This window comes from Ailuropoda melanoleuca, chromosome X (assembly GCF_002007445.2).
Source record: "Ailuropoda melanoleuca isolate Jingjing chromosome X, ASM200744v2, whole genome shotgun sequence".
Classification (NCBI taxonomy): domain Eukaryota; kingdom Metazoa; phylum Chordata; class Mammalia; order Carnivora; family Ursidae; genus Ailuropoda; species Ailuropoda melanoleuca.
Genome location: NC_048238.1, coordinates 93,292,257 through 93,305,297, shown reverse-complemented (window position 1 = coordinate 93,305,297; position 13,041 = coordinate 93,292,257). Strand labels below are relative to the sequence as shown.

The 13,041-nt window shown below is 41.0% G+C and overlaps 1 protein-coding gene across 11 annotated transcripts in view; it reads left to right on the top strand.

Annotated features, from left to right (window-relative positions):
* Positions 1 to 13,041, top strand: part of ENOX2 (ecto-NOX disulfide-thiol exchanger 2) — a 258,701-nt gene that overhangs the window by 169,968 nt on the left and 75,692 nt on the right. The window contains exon 1 of one of the 11 annotated variants that reach the window (XM_034649151.1): positions 9,141 to 9,241. The exons of the other annotated variants lie outside the window; for them this stretch is intronic. Coding sequence (XP_034505042.1) covers positions 9,157 to 9,241 — 85 coding nt within the window. The 5' untranslated portion in view covers positions 9,141 to 9,156. Of the gene's footprint in view, positions 1 to 9,140; positions 9,242 to 13,041 lie in introns of those variants that run through there. 11 annotated transcript variants of the gene reach the window in all.

The following is a 13,041-nucleotide window of genomic DNA, read 5'->3' as shown; positions in this document are numbered from 1 at the left end:
AAGATCTGTAAAGACCTTCTCAAACTCAACACCCAAAAAACAAATAATCAAGTAAAAAAAATGGGCAGAAGATATGAACAGACATTTCTCCAAAGAAGACATATGAATGGCTAACAGACACATGAAAAAATGTTCAGCATCATTAGCCATCAGGGAAATTCAAATCAAAACCACATTGAGATACCACCTTACGCCAGTTAGAACGGCAGAAATTGACAAGGCAGGAAACAACAAATGTTGGAGAGGATGTGGAGAAAGGGCATCCCTCTTACACTATTGGTGGGAATGTAAGTTGGTACAGCCACTTTGGAAAACAGTGTGGAGGTCCCTTAAAAAGTTAAAAATAGAACTACCNGGTACAGCCACTTTGGAAAACAGTGTGGAGGTCCCTTAAAAAGTTAAAAATAGAGCTACCCTATGATCCAGCAATTGCACTACTGGGTACAGTAGTACAATTACAGTACAATACAGACGTAGTGAAGAGAAGGACCATATGCACCCCAATGTTCATAGCAGCATTGTCCACAATAGCTAAATCATGGAAGGAGCCGAGATGCCCTTCAACAGATGACTGGATTAAGAAGCTGTGGTCNGTGGTCCATATATGCAATGGAATATTACTCAGCCATCAGAAAGAATTATTACCCAGCCTTTGCAGCAACATGGGCGGGACTGGAGAAGATTATGCTGAGTGAAATAAGTCAAACAGAGAAAGACAATTATCATATGGCTTCACTCATTTATGGAACATAAGAAATAGCGGGGAGATCGGTAGGAGAAGGAAGGGAAGAATGAAGGGGAGGTAAACAGAGGGGGAAATGAACCATGAGAGACTATGGACTCCGGGAAACAATCTGAAGGTTTTAGAGGGGATGGAGGTGGAGGGATGGTCTAGCCTGGTGATGGGTATTAAGGAGGGCACGTATTGCGGAGCACTGGGTGTTATACACAAACAATGAATCATGGAACACTACATCAAAAACTAATGATGTACTGTATGGTCATAATAAATTAAAAAAAAAAAGAACCTGGGCTTTGGAGTCAGGCTTAGAGTAGAATACTCTGCCACTTACTGGCTCTGTGATCCTGGGCAAGTTGCTTAACTTCTGTGAGCCACCATTTCTTCAAATGTGAATGAAGATAGTCGTACCTGCAACTCAAGAAGGTTGTGAAGACTAAGCATAAGCAATGTACTAAATATAATGCCTGACACCTAGGGTCAAAGGATAGAAACCTGCGTTCAAATCTTGGCCCATCTTTTACTAGTTGTGAAGCCTTTGAGCAAGTTACTTAAACTTTCAAGACTCAATTTGCTCTTCCATAAAATGAGAATCAAAATACCTGCCTCATAAGGTTGTTATAAGGATAAAATGCATATAAAACACTTTGGGTAGTAATTTGCACAGAGAAGGTTCTCAGTAAGTGGTAATTATACATAGAGGTGTACCCACTGGACATTGTGCTATATACATCTGTTAATTTGTTTACTGCCTATTTCCATTGTCTTCCCTACACTCACCCTAGCCTCCATACTCCAGTGCTTCTGCCTACAGAAGGAGCACAAACAATATTCTTGACCAGCTGACTGCCTCCCACTCTAGTGAACAACCCTAGACCACCAGACAGACATTCTTCTTAGCCCAGAGGCCCTCTTGAGATGGAGACAGAAGGGCCTAAGTTATTCATTCTGGCTTATGACAAAAGGTCTTCATCTCTTGGCAAAGAACTAATTTCCTTAGTAGTTACACAGTTGCTTCTTTGAAGTTCATCACACACCAAGGGAAGAAAGCGCCAACTCACAGACCTCTAAATCATCCTAAAATCAAAGTTTCATTCTACTTCCAGTCATTAGAGAGAGACTAGGAGGAAAAGGGAAATGAGACTAAAGCTTTTTGAAAAGAGCACGTTTTTCTAATGTCAGTGTGACATGCCCCTGGCAGAGCGCAGACCAAATGACACAAACTCCTCCTTTATTGAAAAAACTTCATGTGCTTCGCAAGCAGCCATTTATACTCATATATACATATTTGGTTGGTCTATTGCGTAAGTGAAATCCCTGTGTGAGGCATCTTAACCTCTGTGTTGGAAGCTGGCACAACTTAGCAGGAGGCAGGGATAGGCATGAAAATTGGAGGAGTCTAATGGTCCAATCAGTGTCTCCCACTGGGCATGCTTGTCAGAGCTCTTCAATGCTGTCAGCCCCCAGCCATTATTTTCAGTATATATTCCATAGGCATTAATCTTACCCAAGGAACCTCTGCTTCGCATGGAAATCTCCTACACAAGGAAAAGGGCTTTGCTTTATTGGAGATCTCTTTATATTACAGTTGATGAGGACTAAAGACGCTTTTGGGGGGGATATTTCCTTGGAACTCACAAATAAAGACTTGCAGCAAATTGTCTGCCTCTGAGCTAGTATGTGACATGCCACTTGAAACTGTTTATTAGTGTGTATCCCAAGTTTTTTTTGTCTGTCCAGCTTGCAATCTGAGAGGTATCCTGGAAAGTAAGGCATACATGATGCTCCTGTGATTTTTTTTAACATAAATTTGTGAGAATGCCTACTTTCTCATTTGATGCTATTACTAAGTGAAAATCTGAGGCTTGACTCCCCAGCACTAGAGTGGGCTGAATACCCCATTATTATTATTGCCCAATATTATTGCTAGACATTCCCTCCAGGCAGAAATTGTGATTCTGACACACCCTTTTACCAAGCCTGTACCTAAGGAACTTGCAACTGGCATCTACTCACAATAGATAGTGTAGCTGCAGCCATCACCTCTAGAGAAACAGGAATTAGTCACCTTGCCAATTTCCCACGTGTCCTATCCAACTTTGAGCAATTTCACTAGCATTCTTATGAAGTAAACTTAACACTAAATGGCAAAGACAAGGTTACACAAACCAAGACCTTGGAACCCAGCCGGTCGTCTGGCAGAGAAGCAATTGCTGCCCATGGCAACCCAGCTCCAGTGAGTGGACATGTACAGGTGGGAATGGGTGACACAAGGTACCTCAGCAGCTACTGAGTGTTGAGGTGGGATATGTCTACCACCTAGAGATGAGGCTGTTGTTGGATTAGGATAAAAATGATTGTAAAAGAGCACAAAAATGTGGCACTTTTATTTCCATTGATTCTAATGGTCTGAAGGGAGAGCTCTTTGTTATTCAGCCTCAGCCATTGTTTTAAAAATGTTTTGCTTTCTCCACTCAAGCAGGAGACAACAAAGACAGCTACTCAGTCTCCCACCATATGTCTCTGCTTCTTGGCTACCCCTACCTGACTCCCCTATTGCAGGGGGTAGGAAAGCTGTAGATGTTAGGATTTGGTGGGGGGTTTTTTGTTTTTGTTTTTGTAGGCTCAAAAAAACAATTTTAAAAAATAATTCCTTTAAAGGAAAAAAACATGTTTAACAGATAAAAGTGATTAGCCGTTCATCCCCTGGGAAGACATAATAAGAGAAGATTAATATTTCTGTAGGAAAGGTTTTATCATGTGGGCTTAATATAAGGAATAACTTTGATCACAAAGGTTTCCATGAGGATTAAGACAGAATACTTAAAAAGACTGCAGCTGTGGGTAGGAGTATCTGCTTACTTATGCTGCATGTTTGGGTGAAAATAGGTCCCCTTCCTCCAGGCTGGTATTCCAACAGTGTGCCCTGAATGGCCATATCAGTTTAATAATACTGAAAAAAACCTTACTGTATCAGTTGGTAAATAGGTACTGCCAAGAACCCTGTAAGTCATCACTGGCTACTATGGTCAATAAGTAATCTCTGTCCAGATCCCCCTAAATGACCACCTGTCACCCAGGCCACCCTTATCCTCCTGGTATTTCCCCAAGGCTCCCCCATGGTCTAGAAACAATGGATTGACCCCTGGCACAGCCAAGGGGTTTCCTGGGCCCTGCTCCACTGCTAAGGTTGAGTGTCCAATTCTGTTTGTTCATGTCATACTGGTGTTTGAATATCATCTATGGCTCCCCGATTTTATTCCCATGACTTGAGATCATTTTGGTAGATAGAACTAACCAGCTTACCAGAGGTATCCTAGAGTTTATTGCTCTTATGTAAGATAAGCTTAGTTAGTGAAAGAAAAAATTAATGTGGAAAATATAGCAGGATTAACTTGGGGAACATTTTTAGAAAAGTTAAGGAAAGCATTTCTATTTAATAAAATAACCAACAAGTAATGTGAGCCACAATTATTATCAGGCATTACAGTGCTCTCAGCAGATTGAAGTAGGTAAAAACTGATAGCGCTGTAGTGGCTATTTGTTCATTCACTATGCCATATCCTGGGGATAAGTGAAAAGTATATAAGGTACCATTCCTGTCCCCAAAGTTCTTACAATCCCATGGGCGAAATTTTGCAGGCACCCAGTTAACTATTCATACGAGGTAAAATGCTAACAGCCATTTAGAGAATCACATTAGTGCTAAGTATCTCTTCAGGTATGAGGTCATCATACTTTCTGTAGTACAAGAGAACCCCCAGACTAGAAAATGTTCAGTTCCTGTGAAACAAAATAAGGGGGTTCACTTAGACAAAACCAGATTGTCTGTGATATCAAATTAGTACTGACTCTGCGATGAGTAATATTTAATGCTACAAATCCTATTAAAGAAAAACTTATTGAAATCAGTAGGATGATGCAAAACAGAGCATTGAAGGATTCCTTCTGCTCCCATGATGGAAAAATATTGGATAATTTTGATTCACTTATCATCTTCTGTGAAATTATATTTGCTAATAGAATGCAAACATCATTGGTAAAGAAAGAAGAGCAGAGATGAATCATTATAATGAATGTTCAAATAAAGAAAATCAGATTCAGAAAGTTACATTATTATATTGCCTAAATAAAACCAACCAGGATTTTCCACTGCAAACAGTCTTAGGCCTTTATATATAACACACTTGTTAAAGTGCAGCAACTGGAACACTGACTCCCTCTGAGTAATGCTGGGGTTGGTACTACTAGTGCAGAGGCTTTCTGGAAATTCAACATTGTTCTCCTGTGTGAGGTTCTCTTAACCCTCTCGGGGAAGATACATTCTTCTTAATTCATTGGTATCTATTTGGCTTTCTCCATTTCCAATTAGCAATCCCCTGCCCCAGACTTCCTACCACCAGCAGGAATGGGAAGGGGAATGCAGAAAGATGGCATGTCTTGTACCAGCTTCCAGCCCACTCACCTTCCAGCCTTACCCTGGGATCTCTGGCACTTGCCACATGGCTTCCCTATATGAGAAGCTCAAAAGGATTAAAGTTGTATGTGTGTGTGTGGTGAGGAAGAGGCTCTCTGGGTGTCAGACATGAGATTTGTCTTACTCTTTTGCCTCATTCACTGAATCAGTTCTCATTGAGTGCCTACCATGCACCAAGTGGAGCCTCTTCCACTTTATTCCGAGAAGTCTATCTGCCTTTCTTTTCCCACATGGGTTTGGCCCAATCAGTGGTGTCCTGAAATGCATCAACCTCAGTTCTCCTCTCTGATGAGCTTAAGTGGAATTTAATAATCCCTGCTAAATTTTCCTGTGACTCTGTCACATGAATAAAGTCCATGGACTCTAGGTTGGATTGTAAGCATCAAATTAATTTTACTGCAAAGGTCAGGCTGCTCTTCTAGCATTCTGTTTTGCTTGAAGGTTAGTTACTGCATGCTTGACCAAAACCTTCTTGTCTGGGCTGTATTCAAAACAGATTTCAAGATACAGCAGATTGAAAAACAGACATTTGGAGATAAAAGACCTTGTACTCTGACCCCCTGGAAATAGCAAGCAGCTGTAGTGATTTTATGTGTATATACAATACATCATCATCTCCAGGAGATGATGGGCATTAAGCTCAGCACCTCTTGCTCCCAAAGCAAATGTCTGCTCATTTTTTCCACCTAGCTGCTCATGTCAAAGGAAAGAAATATTTCTTCCCAAATGACTTCTAAGCTTGCTTGCCCGAGAAGTGCTGCCCCTCGGGAAGCAGGACCTATCAGTGGAGTTTGCTCAAAAAAGACATAATTGTATTCAGAACATGGCAGACACCTCCATCCTGGCTCCCTTTAACCTTCATCTGTCTTCCTAATCTACCACAGGCTCTCTCTTTCCAGCTCACCTCCTTTGGCCAACTCTGTTGTGAGTTCATGCACTTCTGATGTATGTGTCTAATATATTTGTCAGTTCAAGTTCTACAAGTAACATTCATGTAATAGCTTGCCATTCAGACTCTTGGAAAAATCCAAAGATTGGCTCAGAGCTACACTACCTTGAAGCTATAGGGGCTGGAGTCACAAACTTCTTATAGCATGACAGTTCCTTTGTGGTTTCTTTCAAATTTCCGACAAAGAGATAGTAATGGTAGAGGATAGGTCCTATAGAGGGTGATGTAGTCGCTTTGCAATTCTGAATGTAATTCTTCTCAATGAGAAATTTACAAGATCTGGGGAAGCTCTTTATCCTGTTGCTCCTTACAATGTTCAGCTTTCACTTGTGATGGTCACACTGTTGGCCACTGTATGCAGGACAATGTGTATGTTCAGTGGTTGAGTTTTCTAGAACAATCTACAGCCCTTGCCCAAGTCTCCTACAGCCAGTTGTGTTTGCAAGACAAGGCAAGGTGAGGTATGTAGCCTGAGGCTGTGGAGCAGAGGAAAGTGGAAAGTGAAATGGCTCAGGAAAGCATCATCTGGAATACTGATGAATACCGGCTAAGTCACTAAAAGAGATCCAAATGCTTTTTTCAGGAAAATTTAATCTCTCCTTGCAGATACCTTCTAAGTGGGCTAACACTCTACTTGTACGGGCACACAAGTCAAACACCTTCATTTCTGAAATAGAATGACAACTTGGCCACTTTGTATGTCTAACAGCTAAAACATGTGGGCTTCTCTTCAGCCCACAACACAGACTATCTGCCTTCCATGTGCTCATAAGAGCACTACATCTCAAACTATCTGCCCTCTAGTTCTTAGCTGTACATAGGGACATGCCGACCAGATGTACTTGCCTGAGTAGTGCTGTCCCCAAGGAATCAGGCCCTATCAGAGGAGTTTGGTTCAAAAACGAAACAGTCAGGGGTGCCTGGGTGGCACAGTCAGTTAAGTGTCCCACTCTTGGTTTCGGCTCAGAGCATGATCTCAGGGTCATGAGGCCAAGCCCCGCTCAGTGCAGAGTCCACTTAGGACTCTCTTTCTCACTTTCTCTCTCTCTCTCCCTCTGTCCCTCCCCCCGCCGTGCTCTCACTCTCTCCCTCTCTCTAAAATAAATAAATAAATCTTTAAAAAAATGAGCATATTCAAATAATGGCAGACACCTCCATCCTGGTTCCCTAACCTCATCTGTCCATCTAATTTATCTCATGCTTTCTCCTGTTCATTTCCTTTGGCCACCCCTCTTGTGAGTACATTCATTATTGATTAAAGTGTCTAATTACTTGTCAGTTTAAGTTCTTCTGGTAACATTCATGTAGGAATGTACCAACACCCTACCTTTAAGGTTTTCTCATTTTTTCCCTCTAATGAGTAGGACAAACAGGTCTGTCACTTTATACTTAGGCCTTTTATGAGTTTTGCTTGGTCTTCATTTTGTGTATGAATTTGCCCACCTCCACCCCCAAGCAGATCACAAGCTGTCTGAGAGAACTGTCTTTTACTTCTCTTATATCCCTTTCAACCACTAACAAAAAGCATAAGACGGCCTCAATAAATACTGTTCGTTCGTTCATTCATTCGTGCCACTAGGAAATACTATCCAGATGGATTATACTAATTTCTGAATTCAAGTGTACTCTTTTTTTTCTTCTCAGAAGTAAAATTTTTGGAGCAACTGGGTGGCTTGGTCAGTTGAGCATCTGACTCTTGGTTTTGGCTCAGGTCATGATCTCATGGGTCATGGGATGGAGCCCTGCGTCAGGTGCAGCCTGCTTTGAGATTCCCTCTCCCTCTCCCTCTGCCCCTCACCCCGCCTGCACGCTCTCTCTCTCTCTCTTTAAAATAAATAAATCTTTTTTAAAAAAGAAGTAAAATCTTACCCTGAGCTTATATTGTACTATGCCAGAGTTAAGAGGTATTCTGTGGTTCTGTGCTTTGTGCTACAACCAGACATTCCAACTGTAGTGGCTTAAGGAATCTACGCTTTTCACGGTAGCTGAGAAAGTGACTGGAAACTGATCCACCACATTCAGTAGACACTGCCATCATCGAAAGAGCAGCCCAAAGACCTTTGCTTCTGTACCTTGGCTGCCCTTATAACCCAAATTGTGTTATGGAATGGTGGTGTTGCCTCTACTAATTTTCACTTAACCTCTCCATGCCTCCCTGTTTTCTTCAAAAAAGCCCATCAATATCAACCTGCCTTCCAGGGATGTTTTGAGGACATAAATGCTGATAAGAAAACATTTTCTATGAGAGAATATTGATGACAGTTGTTTTGTAGCCACAAAAGGAGAGGGCACTCAGCAGTAATTGGGGGCCATGTTTAGCCACCCAACCACCCATTATCATTAGTACTGAGATTGATTCTAATGCATCATAATAATGCAACTTGTAATCTACATGTAGGGGGGGGTAATTTATTGTCAGGTGGTGATTGTTAGTAATAACAAGCTGTTTGAACATATTCAGAACATAGTTGTACACTTCTCTTGTTTTTCTTTCTTCCTTTGTTTGCAAGTCTAATTTTATACCCTTTTGTCCAGCCTATTTTCTCCTTCTACACCATGTATAGCATTGCTTTTATTCTTTAAATAAACTTAGTATCCCGATGAACAGCTAGAACACAGGAGACTGATTTGGAAAAGCAGTTTAAGTAGCCAAGTCCAATTTAAAAATGGTGGTGGATTTTATCACTCAGCTTTATTAATGGACCTCATTCCCACTGTATTGCGTTTTTTCCCCTAACACATTTGTATAAAAGCCCTTGCCTCTCTCATTAACCCCTTTGGCTATTGTTAACTTGTTCCTGGGCATTTGTTGCCATAGCTGCAGCCATCCCTCAACTGGAGCCCTCCTGTTAGCCCCTGCTGTGGCCATGAGGGGCTGGCCTGCTTGTTCCAGGTGTCAGCTGTTAGGCGGAGGGCAAGAGCCTTGCAACCTCAGAGGTCAACTGCCTGTCCCATGTACTCAAGCCCTGTCTGTTTTTTTCTTAGCAGCAGATGGGCATGTGGCTGTCCAGGCAAGACTGGGAAACGTGTGAATATTACCAGCACTCTTCTCACCCCCTCCTGGGCACCCAAGCAGGTAGCCTAGCTCTGTATTCAAAAAGATGATCAATATTCCCCCTCTGTTGTTTGAATCTCTTCCTTCAACACCTGCGGCAGCTGTGGGGAATCATGCACAACTTTCATCTGTTCACGGAAATAATTGCCAGCAGTTTTATGGAATGTCTCTTGTGTGTATTTTTACCCATTTACAGATTTGATTATATCGTTTGCAGAATGGAAACGTGGCTTTTCATTGCTTACTCTCATTCTCACAGATCTTCAAGGAGAGACCCTTTTAAAAACAAAATGGAAATAACATGCAAATGGTTATGTTAATATCGCACAGGCAAAAGTCAGGACCTTCAGAAGGTTCCTTAGGCACAAACTGATCAGATGATGAGCGCATCCTGCATACATTTCTGTTCGAGTTACCAGCCAAAACTGTCCTATGAGAAATAACTTAGAAGAGAAAATGTTAGATGCCTGTAATGTGTGACTACTTTCTGCCCTAGGCTCCAGCACTGACGTAGGCCAGAGCAAACACAACTCCCACACACACAGATTGGGCAGGTACAGTGGGATTTGAGGAAGATGTTTGAAGGTGGGAAGTTTCCATGTAGACCGGTAATGCAGAGTCAGAAAAGAAAATTTAATTTTGTCTGTGCTGTGCCAGCTTTGCCAGACAGCTGACAAGGGTAAATCTGTGGATTAGCTCGACTTAGAAAATTCATAACTATCTAGTCTCTTATCTTGACTTTAGCAGAACTGATATTATAGCATCAACAACAGCAGCAGAATAGCAGCATCATTAACAACTAACATTTATAGAGTATCTCACAGCTTTCAAAAACACTTTTACAATTAATAGCTCTTGTCTAACCATCTCACCAACCTTCTAAGATCAGTATTACAGTTGTCTGCATTTTTGCGATGAGGGAGCCAGATCTCAGAGACTGTAAGTAACTTGCCCAAGGTCATGCAGCCAGTAAATAGCATAGTCTTCTGACTCCAAAACCCTGAAATACCTGTGCTGGGCAATACACACAGCCCTGTCACCCTGCTCTTTAGCCCACTGCCATCTCTATGTCCCCAAACCTCCCATATTAAGACCCATGCAGTGATTTCCTTGAGAAAAACAAAAGGAAAGTAGCCGTATTACAAAAGTATTACTGTCTTTCCAAATGGGTTCACCATTAAATGATATCTTTAACACTCATGTTCATTCATGGGTCACAGACTACTGGACAAGCTGCATGAGGCGGGCAGAGAAGCAAGGGAAAGAGGAGAAATGTGGGAGAGAACAGCACAAAGCAAAGCTCTTGGCAACTAAAGAATCCTTCAGAAATTCAGATCAAGTATTTCTGAAGAGATAGCATCATCACATGTAGTAGTACTGTAAGGATACACAAGTAATGATTAACACAGAATTCAGAATAGTGGTTACCTCTGAGGGGAGATAAAGGAATTAGGGAGGGGCATGTGAGGCCTTTAAAGGTAATAATTATATTCTTTTTCTTTTTTTTTCAGTTTTCAATGATTTTTATTATATTATGTTAGTCGCCATACAGTACATCCCCAGATTCCGATGCAAAGTTCGATGCTTCATTATATTCTTTTTCTTAAACTGCATGTTGGGTACATAATTTTCATTGCGCCATTTTTTAATACTTTACATTTGTCTCTTATAAATTTCCCTTTGTACCTACTCAATATTTAATTTAAAAAATTAGAGAAAGGCAGTGTGAGTCAGTGGACAAATAGGATATGATATATAGAAATTAGATTTACATTTTTAAAAAGGTAGCCATTCTTGAAATCTAGTTGCACTTTAATTAAAAAAAAAAAGAGTAGCCACTTTGCTCTGACCGTGTCTCCCAGTGACATACCAGTTAGTTTCTCAAGAAGTTGTGCTGTGCGGGGAGGGCATGCTTTCCCATAATTTTCCCAGGGTCTTTTTGTGCATTTCAGCTGCTTTGTCCCTCCCCTCTCCTTTCTGACAGTGAACTTCTAGCTTCTGGGAGAAGAAAGAACAGTGGCACGGTCATTTGGAAATTTGAAGTTAAGTGCTTGAACTGTAACCACGGATTTATGGGTTGTTACCCAAAGACTTATTATCTTTTGGCTTTCCTTGGTGTTGAACCTGACAGCAAATGCAGTGAACGGGTGGGCTTGTGTATTTATTTTCATCACTGGTTGGTTTCTCTCTGACCAATCTAGGCATGCTATAAGCACAGGCTGACAGGAATTATGGCTTTTCTTCCATGTGGAAATAAGTGGATAAGCAAATACTCCCAGCCTGATTTTCTTTCCAATTCATTATTTACAGGGAATTCACCCTCTGTAATCATTTTCAAATCAAATTTGTTCTACCAATCCCTGTAAGGTTTGCTCTGGAGATCATCACCAACATAGACATCTTTTTATTTTTTAGCTGCTTATGTCCCCTCCATGTTAATGCCAATTAAAAAAAAAACACGAATGGATTAAAATTGATGTCACTAGTGGCCTGGAGATTCACTCAGGAAGAAAATTTAAGTTACAGCAGAAGTGGATAAAAGGAAGGAAAGTCAACAACTCACGCTTGTTTGCTATTTGGACTAGTATTAAAATATTCAGGAGAACTATTGAATTAAATGAGGAAAAAAATATCATATGTAAGATAGATTCCAGGAAAGGTACTATTATTAATATTGTCCCAGAATCACAACGTGCCGACCAAATCACTTGCATATGGATTGTTCCTGGAGTAGGCTGATACAGTGGGTGTCCTCTGCCCATCTGTCAGAGGTCACAGCTATGGCCATAACCTCTCTTTGTCTTACTGGAAAGATGGCCATGAAAAGCAAGTTTTCCTGCCTATCCCATTGCCTCCCATCCTTATCATGGAAATGAAGAAGTGATACTAAGTAATTCTGGCTTTCCTCCACCACAGATGGGGTGATCACAAGTGAAAGCATGGATATAAATGCCATCCATGCTTTTGGGAAAAAAGCAAATAGGTTTTGGCAGCAAGTCTGGTGGGTTTGGGGTATATACGGTGGAGGAGGACGGTTAACACCAGAAAATATTTTGAGGATTTTATTAACAGTACCACTTTTTAAAACTGTAGCAGATGAGAAGTACACAAATTAGTCCCACTGTTCTTTCTGGCAGTGCTCTTGGTAAAGAACTGGTTAGAGAGAAGCCATACTGTTCTTTTCTGTTTAAATACATACCCCAGTATTATTAATGGCTAGTCCCTCTACTGGTATTTTCCTGTCCTTTTCACAACTGAAGGATTTATAATACTCCCCTTTTTTCCCCACCCCAAATGCCCCCTGTTTTCTATAAAATATCAGAGTTAATGCCCGCTATTACCCACTATAGTTAATATATTAATAATAATTACTAGTATTTTACTACCGCTTACCAAGCTAGCCACTACAATGGACTTTTTTTCACATATTTTCTCCTTTAAGCCTTTACCACAGCCCCATGAGATAGATACTATTGTTGTCCTCATGTTTCAGACGTGGAAGATGGAGACCAGAGACATTAAGTTACTTCCCTAGCATCACACAACTAGTAAGTGGCAGGCCAGGATTGGATCTAATACAAAAACCATGGTCTTAGCTAGTTATAACCCCATTTTTTTCCTTTATTCAGGGTCACATAGCATTAAGGGTTGAGAGTTTATCATGCTTGGTCTGGCCAAAGGCATGATGGGGGTTGGTGAAAGTGTGTTGCGGTTTTGAAAAAAAAAATCAGTTACTTTGGAACATGACGTTGCGGGGGGTGGTGGTGGAGGCAATATGAAGTTCTGTATGGTACAAGCTATTGTTTTCTGATTATTTGTTA